This window comes from Trachemys scripta, chromosome 10 (assembly GCF_013100865.1).
Source record: "Trachemys scripta elegans isolate TJP31775 chromosome 10, CAS_Tse_1.0, whole genome shotgun sequence".
NCBI lineage: Eukaryota > Metazoa > Chordata > Testudines > Emydidae > Trachemys > Trachemys scripta.
In genome coordinates, this window is record NC_048307.1 from 77,673,989 (window position 1) to 77,699,122 (window position 25,134).

General features: G+C 46.3%; 1 protein-coding gene across 1 annotated transcript in view; it reads right to left on the reverse strand.

Annotated features, from left to right (window-relative positions):
- The window catches only part of ADAMTS17 (ADAM metallopeptidase with thrombospondin type 1 motif 17), a gene marked incomplete in the record, with an annotated part of 265,113 nt that overhangs the window by 61,003 nt on the left and 178,976 nt on the right, over positions 1 to 25,134 (reverse strand). The window contains 2 exon segments of the mRNA XM_034784572.1: positions 4,334 to 4,493; positions 14,590 to 14,747. Coding sequence (XP_034640463.1) covers positions 4,334 to 4,493; positions 14,590 to 14,747 — 318 coding nt within the window.

The window sequence follows — 25,134 nt, forward strand, 5'->3', positions numbered from 1 at the left end:
CTCCTCTAAATGTTTCATAATTGATTCCTTGAGGACCTGCTCCATGATTTTTCCAGGGACTGAGGTGAGGCTGACTGGCCTGTAGTTCCCCGGATCCTCCTTCTTCCCTTTTTTAAAGATGGGCACTACATTAGCCTTTTTCCAGTCATCTGGGACCTCCCCCGATTGCCATGAGTTTTCAAAAATAATGGCTAATGGCTCTGCAATCTCACCCGCCAACTCTTTTAGCACCCTCGGATGCAGCGCAGGGAAATGCTGGTCTCCCCTGTGAAATCTGTATAGTATAGGGTAAAAGTACATAAAAGACCAGATTTCATGGTGGAGACCAGATTTCATGGTTCATGATGCGTTTTTCATGGCCATTAATTTGGCGGGGCCGTAACGACAATCACGAATGCGACTGCTCCAGCAGTGTTAGTATACTGAGCTACGTCTTTCAATTCTTAACATAAATACAACCTCGAAAGCAATCTGCATTGGTTTAGGTTCCTCCGCCACATGTTGCTGGGACCCATACATCACCTAGCACAGATGCTCCAAGTAGAGTGGAGCCGGACAACCGGCCACCTCTGTGGATGACTAATAATGACCTGAGATCCACCACTTGGCCTGAGCTTCCTGTTGTACAGCTGGGCTCCTGCTGCTTCTTCCCCTTCATCCTGACTAACATCCAACTCATTTAATGCAGCCAAAACAAGGTTGAAAGGGAATGAGCAGGCCTCAAACGCTGCAGTTTGGGCTTACTCAAATTTTACAAGGGAATGAAATAAGCAGCTAAAATATACATCATTTCTGGTCCTCAGGCCCTCTGGATGTACTACATGAAAAAGTGCTGCCAACTTGACACACCAGGCTCAAGAGTCTCTTTTTCTTCTCTGCTGTATCCCGCCAATTGGGGTTGGTGGCTCTCGTTCACCAGCGCCAAGTGTTCTTGTCACAAGTGGACACCAACCTTTTTCAAGTCCTCTTTCAGTGTCTCAAACTGCTTTCTTTAAGATCTTCCTCAAGGTCTCTGTCCCGTGACTACTAGCTCACGTAGTCTCTGGCCAATATATCCCACATCTCATCATCTCACATGGCCCAGCCCATACTCCCTTGGTTTTTCGTGTGTGTGTGTGTGTGTGTCTCTACCTTCATCATGGATCCTACTGTTTCACTGCATAGCGTATCAGCAATTATCTGACTCAGCATTCTCAATCTGGCAATGTGAGGTCGTTATTCTTCTCGCTTCCAAACTGGACAGCATTCCAACCAGCCTAATCCGATTCTTAATTCACACTGCTCTTTAGTTTACTTTGCATATTCTTATTGCAAAGAATTCCTATCACTCCCTCCACTTCCACCAACTGCTCTTCATGTGGCTGCTAGCATCCTCATCCACATTCTGATCATGGCTCCACACTGAGCCAAGGTGTTCAAATTCTAGCATGGACTTTAATTTGATACCATCTAGTTTTATTGGCTTCTTGTTGTCCCTCAAAGCATTCTATGTACTCCAGCTTTTGTGAGCTGATGCGGAAGTCATTTTCTTCTAACGCAGCCCATCGCAGCTCTAGGGCTGTTTCCAGTTCATACTTATCTTTGGGGCACAACGTAATGTTGTCGGTGAAAAGCATGCTCCCCGGAGCCTCTCCCCGAATTTCCTGCCTCAAGGTGTTCATTGCAATCACAAATAAGAGCGGGCTAAGGGCTAATCCTTGATGTAGGACTACCCTCGCAGTGAATGACTCACTGTAGCCACAGCTGCTTCTCATTACTGTTGTGCTTCCCTGGTACATGACCATGATAGTCTGAACATATGACTCCAGTAGATTGTGTACCCATAGGCACCTCCATAACAACTGTCTAGGAATTCAGCCATAAGCCTTCTCTAAATCCACAAATACTAAGTGCAATTCCTTGTGTTTCTCTCCACATTTCTCCTGCCATTGTTGGCCTTCCTGGCACAAATCCAAGTTGATGCTCCAGCGCCTCCCAAAGTATTTTCTCAATAATTCTTTCCAGACACTTCACGGCATGACTCATCAACTTGATGGGTCAGTAATGACTCCATATTTGCACATCTCCTTTATGCCTGAAGTTAGGGACCAATGCGCTCTTCCTCCACCCGCCGGGAATTTTTCCAGTACAGAGAATTAAGTTGAAAAAGTTTGTCATCATTACCACTCCTTCATGGCCTAATGCTTTAAATACCTCAATTGGTACATCATCTGCTCCCACAGCCTTCCCACGTTTCATCGTCTTTAGCACTGTCTGAGACCACTGCGGTGATAGGGCTTGTCCGGTTTTTGCTTGTGCATACTTCCCTCAATGGTTTCTTCACATTCTCTTTACTGAGCAGTTTCTCATAAAACTGCTGCCAACACCTAATGATTTCACCATCTTCCCCTAGTACTCTTCCATTTTCATCTTTGACACACTTCACAGCTCCCAAGTTCTCTGCGCTTCTATGCTTCATCTTGGCTAAGCTACATATTCCTTTTTCCCCTTCCTTCATTAGGAGTCCTGAGTAGTCCTTTAAATGGCTGACCCTTTGCTTCTGCAACTGCTCTTTTAGCTATTTTGTGTACCAGTCTGTACTACTCAGAACTTACCATCACTCTTATTTTCTGCCAGTGCCATTCTTCTTTACTGCTTCCTGCATGTCACTGGGCCACCACCAATTTCCCTCACTTCCTCTGGCTTGTGCACTTTCTGTAATATATTTGGATATTTTCCCCAAATCTTATTGGTATCATCACGGCCAGTTTGGTTGTTGTCCAATCTCCATAGAACCTCATCCTTAAATTTCACACTCCGGCTCAAGACACCACACTCCAGAATGGTTCTACTATTTCCACACAACCTATGTCTCTGCATCAGCTGAGAAGGGGGCTCAACTCCACTGATGACCATGGCACCTTGGGCTTAAAAATTCACTTGACGTGAAGATGTTGCGTTGTGACAGTGAGATAGTTGCCTTTCAACATGGTGAGTCAACACCATGATGTCACAATGTAAACATCACCAACTCACCATGCAAACCTGCCCTAGTGATATTTATTTGGGGGAAACTCCTCAAGCGTCTTCCATTATAACCTTAACTCTGGCTTTTTTATATACTTGACAAACCGAATGCTCGTGACCAAACAAGAAAAACCATTCACTGTCACTGGAAAGTCCAGTGTGAATTAAGTCCCTGATCACATTTCGAACCATAAGTGAGTCCCAATCTAAAAGTCCCAAAGGGAAGAAGACCTTTCCACCAAGAACAAGTACTGAAATGTGTCTGAAAACCAAAGTGCTTAAGAACTGACATATCCGAGCCTACTGATGGTGGGACCCATATTGCCAGAAGGTGATATTTGAGCCCCTGTGTAGAAGGCCTATTGTACCTAAGACCCTGTCAACAGGTTTAAGACTCGCTCTCGTGAGGGCTCAATGACTGGGAGAAATTGTTATTGTAAAAAGAAAGCAAACAAGTCAATTTTTAAATCAACTATTTTATAAGGAAAAAAAAATACAGGCATTTAGTGTACTGAGGTTGAAGGATCCTGGGGGTGGCAAACCTGACAAGGAGTGAGACTTTTAACCTGAGCACTCTAACTCCTTTGTGGTATCTTCATGATGGGATGAATTGCTGGAGCTGGCACCAACCACTCAGTGCTAGTCGTGAAAGGAGATTGGCCAGGGGTGACCTGATTCCCTAGGGAGAATTAAAGCTGCCTCTCCCATATACGGAACGCCAACATATAGTGGCAGATGCAGCATTAACTGTCTTCTATGGGGATCAAGTCCCCCTCTGGCTTCGTGAATCTATCCCAGAATGCCCCAGGAAAAATCAACTGAAAAGTGTGACCTGCAGGGTGCTAATGTGGTTAGCTGGTTAAGGGTTTCTGATGCAATCTACAGCAAATTGTCACAGTGCGACCGCTCCTGCTTCATCCTCGGAGAAGGAAGTTTCTTTCAGCAAATACGCATGCATGCCTGCGAAAACCCTGCTCCAAGAACCTGACTGAGCCTTGAGATATGGGGCTGCATATAAGTGCCTTGAGCCATCCGTGAAGCACTAAACCAGGTGCAGTTCCACTGCATAGTAATGAACCAACAAAGAAGCAGCCCTGCCAGAACACTGACCGAGTATAGACTGCACGGCTGCTGCTAACCCGGAGATCTGGTGAAAGCGAGCTTTCCCCCAATTGCCATGCCAACAGCCATTTCCGTAGCTTAGCCTTCCTCGTGATGTCTGTGCTTTGGCAGCGCTGCAGCCCGTGTTCTGCATTCACCGCTCTTTATTGCCTGCCTTGGCAAACACTGTACAAAACAATCCCACCACGTTCCCAAATGGCCTTACCTCCTCCACACTGCACACTGCATCCTTCCCATCCGCTGTGTGTCCAGATGTACAAAGAATCCTGTTGTTTTTCTGGCTCGCTTCTGTTTTCGGCGGTATAGTTGACAGGAATGGTGTATTCGTAATGAATTCCATAATTCTGGTCATGAAATAACAGCACCTGGTTCAGCAGCAGAAGAAAGGCTGTTATGATACACTGCACTGGAAAAGCCGACAGAGTGCAGAGATGGCAAAGCCAGCAATGCTGTCTCAGGCCAACACGTTCAAAGGCAGGTGCTTCAAGAAAGGCCCCCAAATCCTTATTTAGGCACTACAATCAAAGTGGCCTGATCTTCAGAGGTGCTGACACAAAGGAAAACCACGAGAGCTGGTGCTCAGAGCTTCTGAAAAAAAAAAAAAATCAAGCAACTTATGGAGGTGTCCAAAACCAGACTTCGGTGTCTAACATTAAGTACTCACTTTTGAAAAATTTGGCCTTCGCTTTTTTTGGTCTCAGATGTGATGAGCTGGCTTCAAAACAGAATTAAGTCGACAGCAGGAAACATTAAATCAGATTGATGTTCATAAAGTAACTAATTAAGTTAACGATTGCATGGAATTAAGATGCCATTCATCATACGTGCCTTAATTTGTTTTGGGAAGCCAGGCTTGTTGCCAGGCCGATCTATTTATTCAGCCTTCTGGGAGGATGAGTGGGTTGGGAGAGAGAGGTGTTTTTTGAGTTTAACATCATATCACTTCACACGGGAATTGATTAATGCTGCAGAGAGGCGCATTTAACAGCTTAATCAATAAACAAGTCAAATCATCACCATGGGAAATTGTGCTGACAAGAACGAGTCTGTCCTGAGCTAACTGACAAACCCCACTAATGGGATGTGACGGTCTCTCCCTACACACAGGTATTTTCTGAAGAAAGAAAGAAGGCGCTGGGCTTTTTCACGTCAGGCATTGACATCCAAGTTTGACGCCGCTGCAGTGATGCTGAGGTGTGAAACCTGCTTCTAACAGGCTCATGTATGACCTCTCCAGCCTCTCTACTCTGTGAAATTCGCTAAAAGGGACCACTATAAACAAAAGGAGGGCTGAAAAAGGGTGCCTCATTATTAGTCATAATGGGCGTGGAGTTCCGATTCTACTTGGATCTACCCACTGGGTCAGATTTGGCTCTCACTTTCACTGAGTAACTCTGGTAAAAGGGGCCCCACCGGTGTAAAACGGGTGAGAGATAAGAAACAGACCTACTGCATCTTTTATCTGAAGTACTGTGCTATGTAAAAGATCGGCGGGAGGGCTTTACTAGCTGACTTTGGAGCACATCTATTTTCTGGACCAGACTCTCAGTGGGCGTAAATTGGAGTATCTCCTTTGAAGTCAATGGACCTATGCCAATTTACACCAGCTGTGGATGTGGCCTCTGTGATTTTTAAAAACAGACATAATTACTATTACAACATAACCCCAGTAGCATTAAAACAATAATTTGAACAGGAACCCTCCAGGCACCCAGGGCCGGCTCCAGGGTTTTGGCCACCCCAAGCAGTCAAAAAAAAACCCAAAAAAACCCCACGATCGTGATCTGCAGCGGAAATTCGGCGGGAGGTCCTTCGCTCCGAGCGGGAGTGAGGGACTGTCTGCCAAATTGCCGCTGAATAGCTGGACGTGCCGCCCCCCTCCGGAGTGGCTGCCCCAAGCACCTGCTTGCCAAGCTGGTGCCTGGAGCCGGCCCTGCAGGCACCCACAGGTACACTCCTTTCTGACTCTTCATTGTTCTGGAAACACATTTTCAACCCGCTTAAAAACCCCAATCAAATAAGGTTTATAAGCACCCATGACCTGGGATGGGGCATAAAATGATTGTACATGTGCTCGAAGCCTGGACTTGAGTTTAGAGCTGAAACCAAAAAAATCTCCCCAAAATTTCATTGAAGGTTGACCTGAAACAATTGTTTTTGTTTGTTTTTTCCACTTTTTATCTCTTTTTTTTTTTAGTTTTTCTTTCCAAAATAAATCCAACTATATTTCAAAATGAAAAGTTTCATTTTAATAAAATTGAAGCAAAATGTTTTGACTTTTGTCAAATTTTTTTCCAGCCAAAACTATTTGCTAAATTGGACCCAAATTTGCTAATAGTTTCAGTCAACTCAAAACTGCACTTCAGTGAATAAACTGTCTGAAAAATTTTGCCTGGTTTCATTTGAGTTGCAGCAATTGACTCCCTATAGATGAGCACTGTAAGGGCAGCAGGCACGCTGCACCTTTCAGTTGATCTCCACAGTAAACAAGTCTGGACAGAGAAGTATCTTCCATGAGGAGTGGGAAACAAAGAGAAGTTTTTGCTTTGGCTACAGAGGAAACTTTGTTTTTCATAGATTCTCAGGCCAGAAGGGACCATTGTGATAATCTAGACTGGCCTCCTGTACAGTACAGGCCATAGAACTTCCCACAATAATTCCTAGAGCAGAGCTTTTAGAAAAATAGCCAATGTTCCTTTAAAAATGGTGATGGAGAATCTGCCATGACCCTTGGCAAATTGTTCCAATGATTAATTATTCTTACTGTTAAAAAATGACACCTTATTTCTAGTCTGAATTTGTCTAGTTTCAATTTCTAGCCATAGGTCATATTAGACCTTTCTCTGCTAGATTGAAGAGTCCATTATTAAATATTTCTTCCTCCTTATAGACTGTAATCAAGTCACCCCGTAACCTTCTCTTTGTAAAGTAAATAGATTGCTCTCAAGTCTATCACTATAAGGCATGTTTTATTCTTAGCTTGAAGCCAAAGTTAAGCCCGCTATGGACCACATGATCATCATGTTTACAAAGCTTTCTGCAGCATCCAAAACATTAGGCAACAGTCAGCAGAGAACTCAAGTCCTGCTCTGACTTTATTTAAGCACGCGAGGTATGAGCAGCCCATTCTATTGCACTACGGAAACAGTCATGTTTAAAGCATCTCTGTGCTCCGGGAGTGTTGGTTGTCCTCTGTTGCCAAGAGGAGGTCTAGCATAGGCCTAGCTACACAAACATTCATTTATCCAAGAAATATACTTACAGTAACACATTTGGAGAAATGCCCCAAGTATTAAAAAACAGCTCCTTAAACGAGATCCTTATTATCTCAGTATGGAAACAAAACGAGTGACTCGAAGGGCCCATATGAAACCAATTTCATAGCCACATATAATATGCATGTGTGTGTGTGTGTGTAATTGATTTCAAATGCAAGTCACAATAGATTCAGTGAGGCTTCTGGCTCTCTGTCAGTCATGTATGTTCCATCGTTGTTTAGACAACAGTTTTCTATTTAGAGGTAACTGGTAACCATCCTTTTCATTCTTGTTGTTGAAAGAATTAAAACCACTATCCTATTTCAGGGAAAAGATTAATATTTGAATTGAGAAAAGAGTGTCAAATAAATTATGTGCTGTTTTAAGTGAGCTTTGTTTATTACTCTCCCAATGACTTTGGGCTGCATATTTGTTCTAATGGTCCGATACTGGTCTCTCGCCCATCTTTAAAGCATATCTGGGGAAGCGGGAGAGAAAGGAAAAAAATCACCCCTGTTAATATCTGTAATACAAACTGAAAAGTCAGTTTGTAGAAACTCAGAGTTACAAACTGACCGGTCAACCACACACCTCATTTGGAACCAGACAAAACAGTTACCTACCTTTCGTCACTGTTGTTCTTTGAGATGTGTTGCTCATTATCCATTCCAAGTAGGTGTGTGCATGCCATGTGCACAGTAGTTGAAAGGTTTTTCCCCTAGCAGTACCCGTCGGGGCCCACTGGAGTCGTGCCTTCATGGCTGTGTATATAGGTCCCCGCCAACCCACCGCCTCTTCAGTTCCTTCTTGCCAGATGTTCCAACGGAGGGGAGGCAGGTGGATATGAGCAACACATCTCGAAGAACAACGGTTAAAAAAAGGTAAGTAGCCATTTTTTCTTCGAGTGCTTGCTCATGTCGATTCCAAGTAGGTGACTCCCAAACAGTTCCTAGGAGTCGGAGTTCACCGAGTCGCAGATTGCAGTCATCTCTAGCCTGCCGAGTAATGACATAGTGCGACATAAAGGTGTGGATTGATGGCCATGTTGCTGTCCTGCAGATGTCTTGACTGGGCACCTGCAGCAGAAATGCTGCCGAGGAAGCCTGCGCTCTTGTGGAGTGTGTTGTTAATGTTGAGGCAGGTATCTTTGCTCAGTCGTAGCACGTCCTGATACAGGCCGTGATCCATAAAGAGATCCTTTGGGATGACACTGGAAGCCCTTTCAGTCGCTCAGCAATTGTGATGAAGAGTTGTGTTGATTTTCTAAACAGCTTTGTCCACTCAGTGTAAAAAGCTAATGCTTGTCTGATATCCAGGGAGTGGAGCATTCGTTCCCGGTTACTAGCATGCGGCTTAGGGAAGAGCACTCGAAGAAAAGTGTCCTGAGTTGTGTGGAATTGCAAAACTATCTTTGGGAGGAAAGCCAGGTGTGGCCGCAACTGCACCTCGTCCTTATAAAAAACAGTATAAGGGGGCTCGGGTGTCAAGGCCTTAAGCTCAGACACCCTCCTGGCCGAAGTTATAGCCACTAGAAATGCCACTTTCCAGGAAAGATAGAGGAGAGAGCAGGAGAGAGGGCTCAAAAGGAGGGCCCATCAGCTTTGAGAGCACCAGGTTAAAATCTCATGGGGGGCTCGGCTGTCTTACTTGAGGGTACAGTCTATCTAGTCTTTTGAGGAAGCGGCCAACCATGGGGTTAGCAAATAGCAGAACCGGGATGGCAAGCCGAGATGGCGGCCAGGTGCACCTTTCTTGATGACACTGCCAGGCCTTCCTGTTTTAGGTGCAGTAAATAGTCCGGGATGAAAGGAATCGATGACTGTAACGGCAGAGTGTCCTTTTGCAGTGACCAAGTCGAGAATCTCTTCCACTTAGCCAGATAAATGGCTTAAATGGATGGTTTCCTGCTGCCAAGGAGAACCTCCCTAAGAGAGTCTGAGCATGCGAGCTCCAAGGGGTTTAGCTACAGAGTTTCCATGCTGTGAGGTGGAGAGACTCTAGACTGGGATGTTGGAGGTGGCTGTGGTCCTGTGTGATCAAGTCTGGGACCAGGGGCAGTGTTATAGGTGTGTCGACCGACAGGTCTAGAAGCGTGGTGAACCAGTGTTGACATGGCCATACTGGTGCTATCAACATCACTGATGCGCTCTCTTTTTGGACCTTCAGCAAGACCTTGTGAATGAGCGGGAAGGGCAGGAATGCATACAGCAGGTGCTCCAAGGGAGGAGAAAGGCATCTGCGAGTGAGCCAGGGCTGTGATTCAGGAAGGAACAGAACTGCTGACACTTCCTGTTGCGCCGTGTTGCGAACAGGTCTATCTGGAGAAATCCCCACCTTTGGAAAGTGTTGGTCAGGACATCCGGGCAGAGGGACCACTTGTGATTGTGAAACGACCTGCTGAGATGATCGGCCAGTTCATTCTGGGCACCTGGGAGATATGATGCCTCCAGATGTATCGAGTAGGAAATGCCAAAGTCCCACAGCTTGAGGGCTTCCTGGCACAGGGGAGAGGAGCAAGCACCACCTTATCTGTTTATATAGAACATCACTTTTGTCTTGTCTGTGAATAGTGATACACAATCCTGTCTAGGGGGAGCAGGGTAGATGCAAGGGGTAGGCTGCGGCTTAAAATGTTTCCTCTGTGGGGCTGGTGTATGAAGCCTCAGGGACTTCAGTGTTGCCCGTGAGTCTTTAAGGCTGTGGAGCTTAGAGTCTGTTTGCTCTTAGAAAAGCCCTGAGCAGTCAAAAGGCAAGTCTTGAATTGTCTGCTGGATTCTGTGCGGGAGTCCCGACACCTGAAGCCATGAGAAGGAGCTGTTGACTATGGCTGTTGACATAGTGTGGGTTGCCGAGTCTGCCGAATCTAGGGAGGCCTGTAAGGAGGTCCTTGCAACAACCTTGCCTTCCTCGAGAACAGCAGCAAACTCTGAGCAGGAGTCCGCCGGCGGTAGCTCCTGGAATGTGGACAACGTGTTGCAAGGGTTAAAACTGTAGCGGCTAAGGACTGCTTGGCAGTTGGCAACGTGAAGCTGGAGCCCCCCTGGGAAAATAAACCTTCCTACCGAAGAGATCCAGCTTCTTTGCCTCCTTGGACTTAGGAGTCAGTCCCGGTTGTCCTTGCCTTTCCTTTCAGTTGGCAGCCGCCACCACAGAGTTCCCGGCTGAGGGTGAGCAAAAAGGTACTCATACCCTTTTGAAGGCACAAAATACTTCCTCTCCACCCCTTTGGCTGTGGGGGGGAAGAAAGGTGGGCATTTGCCACAACACTTTAGTATAGTTATGGATGGTCTTAATGAGGGGCAAAGCTATCCTCGAGGGACCTTCAGGCCCCAGAGTGTTGACGGTAGGGTCGGTCTCCTCCGACACCTCTGCCTGCATGCCCAAATTCTGAGCCACCCTTCGGAGCAACTCCTGGTGGGCTGTTGTCCATGGCATCAGCGTGGTGGGTGTGCCCACCACTGTTTCATTGGGGAGGATGAGGAAGATGCCTGTGGGAGCACCGGGTCTTCCTGACTCTCCAGCCTGTGGAGATCCCCCTGTGCCGACACGTCTTGCGTGGTGCTGGGAGCGGTGACATATCCGAGCTTCCAGGCCTGTGCCAGTCTCGGTGCCGGCCCTGGTGCTGTGTCCCGCTGCGGTCTCGGTGCTGGCCTGTGTGCCCATCTCTTGGCCTCGCGGAGGTGATGATGATGGAGGGGCCCGTGCCTCCGATACCACTGACAAGGATCTGGACCCCGACCCTTGGGCTTGGTGATAGGCCCACCGGGTCCAGAAGGGCCACTGAGCCGGCGCCTGACACTGGGTGGCCACGGCATCATAGGCAATGTCTGCAGCGGTGCCAAGAATGGTGCCGAGAGCAGTGCTGGCTTCGCCGAGAGCCGTACGACTCTGCCTCCGCGTCCGACGAGGACTCTGACCTTGGCGACCAAGGCGGTGCGGAGCAAGATGGTGCTGGGGAGCGGTGCCAAGGGGAGGGTGAACAGTGCCGCATCATCACTGGCTTGCCCTTAGAAGGCACGGTGCCTCTTTGTGGTGCCGGCGCTGGTGCCTGTGCCATTACTATAAGCTGCATCAAAGGTGTCCAGCATGGAGGGAACATCTAACTCCTCCACCTGACACTCCCGCACCGGGAATTCCACGAGAACTGAACTCAATGGACCTCCCTGTGAGGCCGGAATTCATAGTGCTGGCTGAGTCAGAGCCAGAGTAGGGTGTTCTGGCGTGGGATGCACCTCCTCGCACCTCTGCTCTAGTGGGAGAGTGACCTCTGTCGTCCTTCTTCTTGTGTGGCACTGGTGAAAGGGAGCGGTGCTGGGCACTCACACCAGAGGAAGTCGGGAATGGTGCTGAGGGTCCCTGGAGTCCAAGTCCTTTCTTGGCGCCGCAGCCTCTCTTACTGAGACCGACGCACTCCACACAAAAGGGCTGGGCTTAAAGTCCCTCTCCTTTTTAGTCCTTGGGTGGAAGCCTCTGCAGATGTTGCACTTCTCAGTCTGAAGGGCTTCCCTGAAACACTTCAAGCAGAAGTCGTGTGGGTCTCCCTTTGGCATAGGCTTCAGACAGGACCCACACGATTTGAACCCCTGAGACCAAGGCATGCCCCGGTCCCCAGGAAGGAAAACATGGTGGGGGGAGAGTCCCCAACTAAAACTTATCTTAACTAACTATGAACTACTGAAAACTAACTAATACTATGTTTTTAACTATTTACATATACAACAAGAGAAAGTCCACTAGGTCAGTGTTTCCCAAACTTGGGCCGCCGCTTGTGTAGGGAAAGCCCCTGGCAGGCTGGGCCGGTTTGTTTACCTGCTGCGTCCGCAGGTCTGGCCGATTGCGGCTCCCACTGGCTGCGGTTCGCCGCTCCAGGCCAATGGGAGCTGCTGGAAGTGGCGGCCAGTATGTGTCTCGGCCTGCGCCGCTTCCAGCAGCTCCCATTGGCCTGGTGCAGCGAACCGCGGCCAGTGGGAGCCGCGATCGGCTGGATCTGCGGACACGGCAGGTAAACAAACCGGCCCAGCCTGCCAGGGGCTTTCCCTACACAAGTGGTGTTCCAAGTTTGGGAAACAGTGACCTAGGTGATGGTTTGCTGTAGCAAGAGAAGAGAGCTGCTCCAAGGACCGTCACTGGTGGTAAGAAGGAACTGAAGAGGCGGCAGCTCGGCAGGGACCTATATACACCGCCATGAAGACATGACTCCAGGGAGCTCCACAGCTGACCTGACGAATACCGCTAGGGGAAAAACCTTCCAATGACCGTGCACACGGTGTGCACACATCTACTTGGAATGGATATGAGCGAGCACTCTAAGAAGTAGTAGACAATCAGGCACCAGCAGAGCCAACATTTCAGAGTTGTGAACAACCTCCATTCCCAAGGGGTTTGTAACTCTGAGGTTCTACTGTATAATGAATAGAGCTTATGGAGAAGCTTCCTAGGAATACAATCCTTTTTGTTGTTATTTTATTGGATATTTGCGGGGAGGTGGCTGGTTTTTTTGTTTCCATTAAAAAAAAAAAAAAAAAGATACACAGCAGTGCTCAAGTTTTCAAAACTGACAGCACCAGAATCTACTGCTGTGAGCCTCAACCAAGGAAAACCTTGGAATAGTCAGATCTAGCCACAAAAGGCACAGGGATCTTACACATTTTTACAAACCTGAGCTCATGCAAATTCATATTTTATATGGTGCCCTGAGGACAGACAGTTCTTCAGTAATATACAGGCTACTTTGTAAGAGGTTTGGTTTCAGGGTGGAAAGTCTGGATCTAAGCCAAACTGTGAAGCTGACATTCTTAATGTTGAAGAAGTCACCATGGAAATTTGACTTTTAAAAAGCGCTAATGGAAAATATAGGCCCAAGTCTTTTGTACAGGTTTAGCTTTACATGCACAAACCATGAGTTTCATGAATACATTAGGGAATTGCAGGAATCCCCAAATGTGCCCTTTTGAATACTGAGGAATAATCTCAGTTCAGCTTTGCCACTGGCCTGCTGTGTGACCCATGTAAGTCACTCCACACCTCTTCCCTAAAATGGGAAGAACGACACTTCCCTTCCTTTGTAAAGCATTTTGAGAGCTGCATGTGAAAAGCAATGTGAAGAGGGAAGGGTTAATATTCTTAAACCTTTTTGTGAAAAGTTCATGGTAGCTCTGAGCTTTTCAAACAGGACAATGAAAATGAAAACTAGAGCAGCGCAAAGCAGATTAAAAAGGGGCCCTACAAATTTAGGTGAGGAAAAGCAGAGAGCTGTTTGATTTTTAGCAGCGTCTAAAGAAGGGCTGGGGCGGGCAGACCCTGGCAAGAAAGTCACAGAGAAAGGAAACAGTGCCTAGAAAAATCAAAGTGGACAGAAAATAGAAGTTAGAGGAGCAGTGCATACTTCACAATATGCTGTGCTTTTATAGTGTCTTCTATCCCAGAATTGCAAAGCCCTTTGGCAAACATTCATGTATTAACATCCACGGGAGGCAGGGGTATTATTATCCCCGTTTTATAGAGGGAGAAACTAAGTCAGAGAGAGATTACATGACTTGCCCAAAGTTACACATTGAGCCAGTGACAGCACTGGGAAAAGCTTCCTAATCTCCTGACCCAAGAGGTCTCTTGACGCACATTGCTTCAGTGTTTATAAAATAACATCCTGTGTAAATAGAAAGACTATGTTGAACCAGAGCAAAGAAATGTAACAGTTCTCAATCTCTTCAATATATAATTCAAGAAGATTTGTGTGTGTAAATCAATATACAGTGCCAAATTTGCACAGATCATGTGTTTGTACATACACAAAATGTGCATCTTTTATTACCTGTGTGAGCAAAAGGTCATTTAAACAGAGAAACATACACTGGGTGAGTCAACTAGGAAGTTGAGCCAACGTCCTTTTACATGTGCAAATGGTTATGTGCACAAAACACAGAGGCCCTAGGAAAACTGGGTCTGTACCAGTGTCTATGTCTCATTATGTAATGTACATCACAGTGTGACGCTTTTATGGAGATCGCAAGCTGACACAAAATAGACCTTAAATGAGCTGTAAGCATTGCCCCTGTAACCCTGCAAAAGAAATCAGGGGGAGAAGCAATAGATTTTCCTTAAAACCCTGGGGAGGAAGCAAATAGTTTAAGTTGAACTTTGAGCTTGGATATAAACCCTTTATGTTGCATCACTTAAGAAACATAAACAAAGGATATAAAGTTACCATCAAGTGCAGTGGTATTTTAGTTGGTCCTTTGGCAGACATTTTCTCCCATAGACCCCTTCGCACGTACCGGACAGTAGTGCCTGCGATCTGAAACTCACCAGGAAGCTCAATTTTCCAGTCGCTGTTAATGGATCTCTTACTGGAATCTTTTAAAGCTGGAAAGAATCAAACACAATGGAAGGAAATGAAAGCAATTCCATAATTAAAAGATAGACCCACAGTGATTCAGCATCAGCCCACTTCAACAGCAAGATGCAGAAGCCTTGTACCAGATGGGAGTTTAAAGGAAAAATAAAAGTATTTAGTTTTAGCTGAGGAGTTACAAAGTAGCTAAACTGTACACATTCTGCAGTTCAGTGTAGGAAGGCATCTCTAATTACATTAAATTGCTATTATGTAACATTAATGTCATGTAAACTGGAAATGCTGAAGTTTTGCTACCTTAATTGTTCAGATCTGATTTCTAAAGAATCAAAGTCCTCTGGATTCTGAACATCGAGACATTTTCTGTGTCACTCCACTGCCAGGAAATTAAAGGGCGGGGGGAAAAGGGGGAGAAGCCGTGCTGTGCAGCACCCGTTTACAAATGAAACGGAAGGAAGAATGATTACACGGTGTCCTTGTAAAGATACTACTAGTACCGGGCTAGATGGCCCAACTCTAACTTACACTGGGGGACTCCTGCATCCAGTCATCCCACTGCAATCAGGAGTAATAGAATGAGTTCTCACCAACATGAGCAATGCTTGTACAATGTATTTGCTACCTGATGCATATCAGGAGAACATACAGATTAAAGGCATATCCTCACAAAAGTTTATGTCCAAAATTTCTCTTCTGTAAAAGCAACTAGGATTACTAGGAAATTTTCTATTCACTTTCAATGAAATGAGCTTTCATTTGGGTTTAAACGTAACCTTGGAGTATTGGAGCATTGTGCTAGGGCACAAGAGCCAGAATGTTAAAGTGACTAGATTCTGACTAGGAAAAGAATGGAACTTACTAGCCCATTTTTCTCGTTCAAGCTGAGTGAAGTGCAAACAGTAAACAGAGAGGATAATTAGTGAACAGTCAATCAGATGCATATAATTACTTCAATAATAATCGAATATGTTATTAGTAAGACAAGTTACATTTTAGATGTACAGCATCATTACATTTATTTATATATGTATGTGTATATAAATAAACTGTAATGTGCTTTACATTTAAAATATATGTATGTAAACTTTAAAATAGCATTAGTAATGAAACTGTTCTAGAAAGCAATCTTCTGTCATTTGGGATTTTGGAAATTAATGTTTCCTCCACTCAAAGCAACTACATCATTATAAAGGTTACATTCAAGTCTAAGCACTCATTTTGTAACCTTTGAAAGAGTATTGATGCCGGTAGATTAGATAGATCTAGACACCCGGATACCAAAGCAGCAAGCACAATATAAGAACGTGATAGAACAGAATAGCTATTTGATCCCCTTTGATTGTCTGAGGCTTGCAAACCAGCCATAAACTAATCTCATGCTTTCCTTTCTCTCCTTGAAGCTTGCAGACTTGCTGTGTTACACTTTCAAAGCTATTAAAATTGGCAGCTGTAGAGTGAAAAAGAATCAAAACACTGCTGGCTTTAAACAGACTCCTGGTTTATGAGACAAGACTTGTACATTATTATCTAGGCTGCCCATCTTGCACCTGATTGAAGTCTGACAGTTTAGCAGTTGGGTCCAAGAAATTCTTGCTGAAATCAGTAAATAGTGAAATATATTCAGAGCTCCAACCATTTCAGAGCACTCATCTTTCATTTAACTCTCACCTTTCCTTCTAAGTGCAGCAACACAATTTTTGCCTAGTATTTTTTAAGTTTTCCTAAATAATTTCCTAAACCTTTCTTGGGTAAAAAGGAAACAAAATCTCTGCGTTGGTTATGAGCTCCAGAAACATGTTTGAAGATTTGCAAGCATCAAAGAATATATATATTTTTAGTTTATGTGGGCTTCCATAATGAAGATGTTGGATGGATTCTTTAACCCAACTCTTAGAGCCGAATCATAAAGGAGGGGTCAAGGTGTGTCAGGAACAGGAGGAGATGGAGTGGACTGTGTTATGCCCAATCCTCAGCCAGGTGTGTGTCCCCTATGGGACCATTCCAGCTAGCACAATTTAGAGTTGCCCGTAGGCTGCTCTAAATTATTTCAGAGGCCATTTTGGTCCTGGCAGACCCAGCATCCGGGAAACAGAAAAGTAGCTTCCAGCCATTTCCTCCATTCCATCTACATCAAGTTTATGTTCAGCATCTAGCTGGATGTCCTGTCTGCTCTCAGGCCTGCAACGTAGGGAGCTAAGGCAAATGATGCCTTGGCAACGCTTGGTCTTGATGGAAGCAGGTCAAGCTGTAAAGGTGCAGAAATAGGTGCAGAGCAGGTGATAAAATAGCCAGGTACACCAAAAACCCTTTTTAAAAATCTTTGTGAGGTGCGCATGTGTGCAAATGCTGTGCAGGGCTAAATTTCCACCAGCCTGAGTGTGCCTATATGCCTTTTGAACACAAGCATCCTTTTGGATGGACAGAAAAGTGCTGTTTTAGCCACAGCCTAAAGCCCTGTAGGTTTACTAGGTGAAATCTCTCACTGAGCTCTAGTATTGTGCCCAGACTGATGTATATACTCTCATGTCTGGGCACAATACACCAGAGCTGGATACAGGGACACAGTTTATTAATTTGGGGCCTGATCAAAGCCCATCAAAGTCCTTCCCTTGACATTGACGGGATTAGCATCAGGCCCTTGTACGGGTTAACCACAAATCAACAGGGCCTCCATCAGTCAACAAATACCCCACAGCTCTGAGGCTATGCCTATGCCGCACACTAAGTCTGGGTCTGTGGGACCCGGTGTTTCCAAGCCTATGCTTGAGCCTCCATGTTGCATGGTAGACCTGGGTCTCAGAGCCGTGCTAACGCATCCATACTGCACCATGCAGATCTTCTGACTCGGGTCTGCAGCCTGACCTGTGTCCACACTGCAGAATGATAGGGCCTGGACCCGAGTCTCAGAAGTTATATCTACACAGGGATAAAAGACCCAAGGCTGGCCTGGTTCAGCCCTCAGGCTCATTGAGGTAAGAACTCTGGGGATGAAAAATTGCTGAGTAGATGTTTGGGTTTGGGCTGGAGCTTGCGCTCTGGGACCCTGCAACAAGGGAGGGTCCCAGAGTTTGGGTCGAGCCCGAACGTCTACACAGCAATTTTTAGTCCTGCAGACCAAGCCCAGTGAGCCTGAGTCAGTTGACTCGGGCCAACCACAGCTGTGCCATGGGTCTTTTATCCCCATGTAGACGTGCCCAGAGAGACTCAGGCTCCGATCCCTAGCCCCCAGCAGGGTCCTAGGGCCTGGGTGCTTGCTGACCTAAGTCCGACTGATTTGTGTGTGGATGGAGAGGGGGCTTGGGCTCAAACCGGAGTAAGAGTCCAGGCTCAGCGTGCAATGTACACATACCCTAAGGATCCAAACCTGTTTCCCTTTCATATCCCACTGAAATTAATGGAAGGGTTGTGTGCATCAGGACAGCACCAGTGAAGAAAACTCCTCCATAAAATAACCCAGTTGTAAAAGCAAGACAGACCCTCGTGCAGGAAGTCAGTCATTTAAAACTACTATTAAGAGGCAAAGGTATTTGGAATTTCATCTATTTCCTTCCCGAAAAGGCTACTGTATGTACAAATGCTACTTCAACACTCCAGCTACTGAAAGACGATTCCGTCCGCGGGGATGGTGAACAACTGCAGCTTTTCAAATTAATTTTTGTGACTTCCAGATTCTTCAGATTACTGGGGAGGGAATGTTATTCCAAGGACTTTGGGATGAAAGCAAACGTACTGAGAGGTAGAGGAGCAAGCTGGCAAAGCCTGATTTTATGGGAAGAAAATTCCAGGCCACAATCTCTGTGGAGAGTCAAGTGACACGTATCCAAACCGTTTTGCCCATCTAGATACTGGGTATTGAGCAGAGTGGCCTGCGGGTGTTTTTCATCTACTGCAGTGTTTCCCAAACTTGGATGCCGCTTGTGTAGGGAAAGCCCCTGGCGGGCCAGGCCGGTTTGTTTACCTGCCCCGTCCGCAGGTCCGGCCGATCGCAGTTCCAGGCCAATGGGAGCTGCTGGAAGCGGCATGGTCCGAGGGACATACTGGCCACTGCTTCCAGCAGCTCCCATTGGCCTGCAGCGGCGAACTGCGGCCAGTGGGAGCCGCGATCGGCCAGACCTGTGGACGGGGCAGGTAAACAAACTGGCCCGGCCCGCCAGGGCTTTCCCTACACAAGCGGCGTCCCAAGTTTGGGAAACACTGATCCACTGGATAGTTTTCTAATTTCAAGGTTAATTGTGTCTCCTGGCCAGACTGTTCTTTAATAACATTTTTCTTAACCATTAATGATTGAGTCCCAATTTATTAACTTTCTGTCAGAATTATGACCCTTGCTTCTAATTAACTAAATGAGCAGGGGTGTGACCCAAACCCCATTTGAATTAATGGAAAGGCGCCTAACTTGCTTGCTTGGGTTTCGGATCAGGCCCCACCAACTAGCAAGCTCTGCATGCCTTTGGTACACTCCATGTTGTTCTTTAATATATTTAGAAGGTCAGGACATGAACCTCCCCGTCAACGGCAAGACACGTCTGACTTGCTTTTATGGGGGAGGGGAGGCGCATTAATCTAGTGTGAGTCATGTTTGTAATGACAAGAGACCATTGCCTATAGACCTGCCCTTGCCTCTGGCTGCTCAGTAGTCAGGCAACATTTGACGTCCATAATGCGGCTATTACTAAGTGGTGCGTTTCAAGCAACTAGAGGCCAGATTGCGCCCCCACACACACACAGGAGGGGCTGAGCAGGAGGAAATTTCTGTGAGGTTCTCCTTCATGGGGATTCTTACCAACGTGTTCTGACAGGGCACCGAGTTTACTCCCCTGGTGGAACTGGCAAGAGGTCTGACCTCATGGATCCAGAGAGCTGGAGAAGGTTGAAAGAGATCCAGGAAGAGGGCTGGTGCGTCAACACTCTGCTGCAGACTGAAACTGGCATAAACAATGGCTCTGAGCAGCACTGAACATGACCAGCTCAGGGATAATACCGTATCCAATTAAAGTCATGGGCGGAATGTAATGATCTCTATTGGAATATGGCTACTTACTGAGATACTCAGACAAGCATGCCTACTCTTGTGAAAAGGTCCATGACAGCTTTAATGAGCAGAAAGGCAGCACGCTGCGCTCCCTAGGACTAGGAATCCATTCTGACTCAGAGGGAAGATCGCCCCTTGCTGAACACCAGCACTCCATGTTTAATCTCTGGGGTCTTCCATCTGGGAAATGGTCATGTCTTACTTGAGGGAGTCTTAGGGTTGGCAAGCTTTGACCCCCGCTTCCTCAGCATCCAAGCAGAATGAGCACTAAGGAACAGCAACAACATTTAGCTCTTACCGCATGGAGTATTTTGCAAGCAGGGATCTCAAAACATTTTGCAAAGGAGGGGAAGTATCCTTATTTCCATTTTGCAGACAGGAACACTGAGTCACAGAGAGGTGAAGAGGTGTGTACAGCATCACCCAGCAGCTCAGAGCTGTGAACAGAACCGAGTGGGTAGATTCTCTTCTCTACCAAGACCTGCTTGATAGTGTGGGCAGGCGAGCTCAATCAGGAAACAGATTATGGCTTCCTGAGCCTCAGCCAGCCCTGTCCTCAGTGTAAATTAGAGCAGCCTAAAGGTTGCTCTAATTTACGACAGTTGGCTGTGGTACTCCCAGGATGATATGCCTGCTGTGGATAACAGTAACATAACTCCACCCTTGCCCCTGCCCCTTCACCGAGGTGGGGGTGGTAGATGGTTTATGGAGCCAGCTCTGCCGGCTTAACACCAAATGTGAATTCCTGTCAGGGCCAGGCCGGGGGCACTGGTCAGTTGCTAAGTTGTGGTCAGAAAATGAGTAGTGGGGTCAGCGTCGAGGTAGGTCAGGATATCAGGAAGTTGGGGGTCAGGCACCAAGTTGAAGGCGGCTGGTGAATAGAAGAGTCAGGATATCAGGAAGTCGGGTCAGGTGCCAGGTTACAGACAGCAAGCAAATAGCAAAGTTGAGAACAACCCAGGCTCGGAAGCTGGAGTTTAGGGTCTACAGCAAGCAGGGTCTGGAGTGGAAGCAGGCAGGCAGTCTGCTTGGTTGCTCAGACAGCTCTCCATGATGGCTTCCTGGTTTAAAAACTAGCAACAGCCAACCAGTGAGCTGGGAGGGGCCACCATTCAGATCCTGCTGGGCAGGACTTCCTGCAGAACCCAGTTTCACGGGGTCCTCAAGGGGAAACCCAACCTAAGCAACCAGTGGCGATGTGGATGAGTCGGTTGCTCAGAACTCCCAGGTTCCAGACCAGCAGCGTCTTACAATTTCCTGCGTTTAGGGGAATTCTCAACTTGCAGTTGTGGCCAGATTGCAGCTCAAAGGGTCCAGAAAAAGGGCAGTGAATCTAACCCATTGTCTCCTGACTCCCAATTCAGTGCACTATCCATGGAATCACGGTGCCTCTAAGTATCAAGTCAATTATTCACAAGATCCTCCAGCATCTTCCCATTGCACCAGAAATGTCTCACCAATCACCAAACCAAGTCTCTTCACCTGACCTGAATCCCAACTCTTATCTGTATAAGATTGTGATCGCTGGGGGAGAGGAAAGGTGTCTACAGGAATGGTTAACTGTAAGTAGATAGGTCAGACTACCACTGGGATGTGGTTTCACTCAGGAGGTAGCAGGCATTTGCCTTGTCTCATGCTTAGCTTTGTGGCTCAACATCGTACAGTAGAGGATTAAAACAAAACCAAAAAGCCCTTAACGCCTCTTTTCCTTTCAGGCTGGAAGACAGGAACTGACTAATCAACCTAATCCTAAACCTGGCATCCAGTCAGATCTTTATTTCCACTTGCAGTTCCTCCAACTCACTTCCGAGCTCATGGACGCAAGCTGCCGAGGCGTTTCCTGTTCAAGGTGGTTCTTTAGCATGAAAGCCAACCGAGCGAGCCAGCCAGCCAGCGTGGGCTGAACGTAGGTGGAGGGAAATGATTCCGGAACTGCTCCCAGCAAATGGAATAATGATTCCAAATTAAGCAGGGTTCCAAAGTGCTGCACCCAGCCCTGAGTGGAAACAAGGCTGATTGGACTAAACTTTATGAGTGAAACTAACACAGGGAATCTTTCCAAAGTTAGACCCTTTGTTATAATGAGTGCAGAGTCCTTGTGCCTTATTAAAGCTACAGTGCCTGGAATTTGATTCCCCAATTATTGTCTTGTATATCTTGTTGGAGACTCGCTGTTGCTATCCTTGGGCTTAGATTAACAAGGCACTGCATATTTCTTCCTCTCTGATCACTGACATTGGAAACAGACAGCTTTGGAAGACACAATAAGATCCTCCTGGCTACTGAACATGAGCTACAGAGCTGAAAAAATATTGGGAAACTTCAGTGTAGCAAGAGCATCATCATGCACTGCAGCTGGGAAAAAACTCTCTTGGCCCTTTATTTAAAGGCACAGACATTTTAACCACTCTGCAAAACTGGACTGCAAGTATTGTGGGAAGATCCCGGTCTCAAGGTGTCTCAGCACTCCTGCTCCAAGTGCGGTAGGCCAGAGACGTGCAAAAATAGAAAATATATAGGGAAGAGCTGCTTGGACCTTTATGAATCTCAAAACTGGATTGTATCAGAGGGGTAGCCGTGTTAGTCTGAATCTGTAAAAAGTAACAGAGGGTCCTGTGGCACCTTTGAGACTAACAGAAGTACTGGGAGCATAAGCTTTCGTGGGTAAGAACCTCACTTCTTCAGATGCAAGTAATGGAAATCTCTAGAGGCAGGTATATATCAGTGTGGAGATAACGAGGTTAGTTCAATCAGGGAGGGTGAGGTGCTCTGCTAGCAGTTGAGGTGTGAACACCAAGGGAGGAGAAACTGTTTCTGTAGTTGGATAGCCATTCACAGTCTTTGTTTAATCCTGATCTGATGGTGTCAAATTTGCAAATGAACTGGAGCTCAGCAGTTTCTCTTTGGAGTCTGGTCCTGAAGTTTTTTTGCTGTAAGATGGCAACCTTTACATCTGCTATTGTGTGTCCAGGGAGGTTGAAGTGTTCTCCTACAGGTTTTTGTATATTGCCATTCCTGATATCTGACTTGTGTCCATTTATCCTCTTGCGTAGTGACTGTCCAGTTTGGCCAATGTACATAGCTGAGGGGCATTGATGGCATATATAACATTAGTGGACGTGCAGGTGATGAACCAAACTGGATTGGTTCAAGTTTTGGAGGAAGACCTCTGGGAAGGAACCAGTCTCATTTTATCTGAACTGTATTTCTGACCTTCAGATAAGGTAGATGCATGCAGGGGCAAAATGTGCTCTCAATCATAGCCAAGCCTGTTGGTGTAGCACTCGTTGAGGTTACATCTGTGCAAGTGAGCAGGGTTACCGCATTGTAACTGAGGACCGACTTTAGCCCTAAATATTCAGTGCAAGCTTCTCAGATCTAGGACTCCAGCTGATAAAACTAAACCCCCCTGATAAACACTCTATATGAATCCCATGGAAACAAACAAACAAGACGGGCTTCCAAAAGCAGAATATTTGCGAAGCTCGAGGAAACACTGGCTCTTATTGTTCCACCAGTGGCTTGATATGTCAAACATCTTATGTGTAGGCGTAATCTTCTTCCAGAAAACTGGCTGCCGCATTAGCAGAAATAACAGCAACAGTGACACATGCTTCCTACAAAGGACTGGTGCCACAAATGCGGTTTTATCATACAAGGCGCAGCACACCTCAGAGTTGAATGGCAGGGGCTGTTTTTTTCTTAATTGCATTTTAGCTTTATTCATCACGTGGTATGTACTCAAGAAGATAGACAGGGCAGATGGGATGACAGCCAGGGAGAAGCACGCTTGCTGAATGTTCCTTGCCAATTCTGGTGTCATCCCAAAACACAGGAAAATAGCAGAACTAGTGCAAAACTCCTAAGACACAATCAGCCTGCAAAAGCTTTCTGCAGCATCCTGTATCCTGATATTTGCAACTAATTGGAATCTAAGAAAAAGAGTTATGATGCAGGAGCACACGGGAGTCAGGAGACCTGGGTTCTATTTGCAGCTCTGACACTGACTCACTTTTTGGCCGTGGCAAGAGTCACATCACCTCTGTTTGCCTCAGTTCCACCATCTGTAAAAAAAGGGGGTCAAATGCTCCTTCTCCTATGTGGAGTTTACTGCCATACTCTATTATTTGTTCTGGTAGCACCCACCACCGGAGAGGGCACAGTTCCTGCGCCGAAGAAGATTGGAAGAGACGGAACAGGCGGATGGGACAACATCTAAGTAAGGTGGTAACACACTGAGTGGTTGGAGTGAGAACCACATAACCATTAATCCCAGTTTGCCCCAAATGGGAATACTCTGGTGAGGAAAGACTGCAGGACATGGCCCTAATAGAAGCACTCCATTTTTGTGCCGAGGGGTGCCAGATAAACTGATGGGCAAACAGACAGAAAATAAAGGATTCAGGGGGCGTAAATGCGTATCGATAGCAACAAAAATCTGGAGGCAAACCTGCTCGGAATTTTAAACCACAAAGGTTCAAACAAATATCAGAGACGGCTTCAATTGTTCTCTTCTCCTGCCTTAACGGGACATGGAATTGTGGCACAGTATAGAACAGTTAAAAGCTTAGCTCAGCTTGTTACCTGTCTTGCAACAGTGTTTCTATGTGGCCATGCATCTATCTACATGTTTGGATGAGAGGAAGGATGGTCCGGTGATTAGGGTGCTAGCCAGGGAATTTGGATTAAATTCCCTACTCTGCCACTTCGTCTTTCTGTTCCTCAGTTCTCCGTCTGTGCAATGGGGATTGCAACACTTCCTTACCTCACAGGGATGTTCTGAGGATAAATTCATTAAAGTTGGTGATACAAGGATGATACTATGAGGATGGGGCCATACATGTACCATTGTAGATGTAACGATAGTGTACCTACCTATAGCTAGCTATAATTTACAAGGACGCTACACAGCCATAACTGTAGGGGTTAATCATTTTATAATAAATTTGCTGACCCTGTAATAGACCAAACTACAATATCTGGGGCTCCCCCAGGGCCACATCCTCCTTTCCCTTCCACAGGTGCAATGCCACTGACTTCAGCGGGACGGCAGGGGTTTAAACGAGGGGAGGACTAAGCCCAGTATTTCAGTTGGCTGCCTCACAGAAATTCAGAGTAAATAACATAAGCACTGGATCGATGGCTGCAGCCAGCCCACCTCAGGCTGTGAGCTCGTTACAGGCTAAGCAGGGCTGGGTCTTGGATGTAAAGCAAAATGACAACCTAGTACTGCAGGAAGTGGCCCGGGCAGCATGGTAAGTGTTTTGGGGGAAGTCAGCTGCATTGTCCTGCCTCACTCCTAGTTTGAACTGGGTGCTATGCTCTTTCTACCCAAATGGCGGCTGTTTCATCTGAACACCACATTC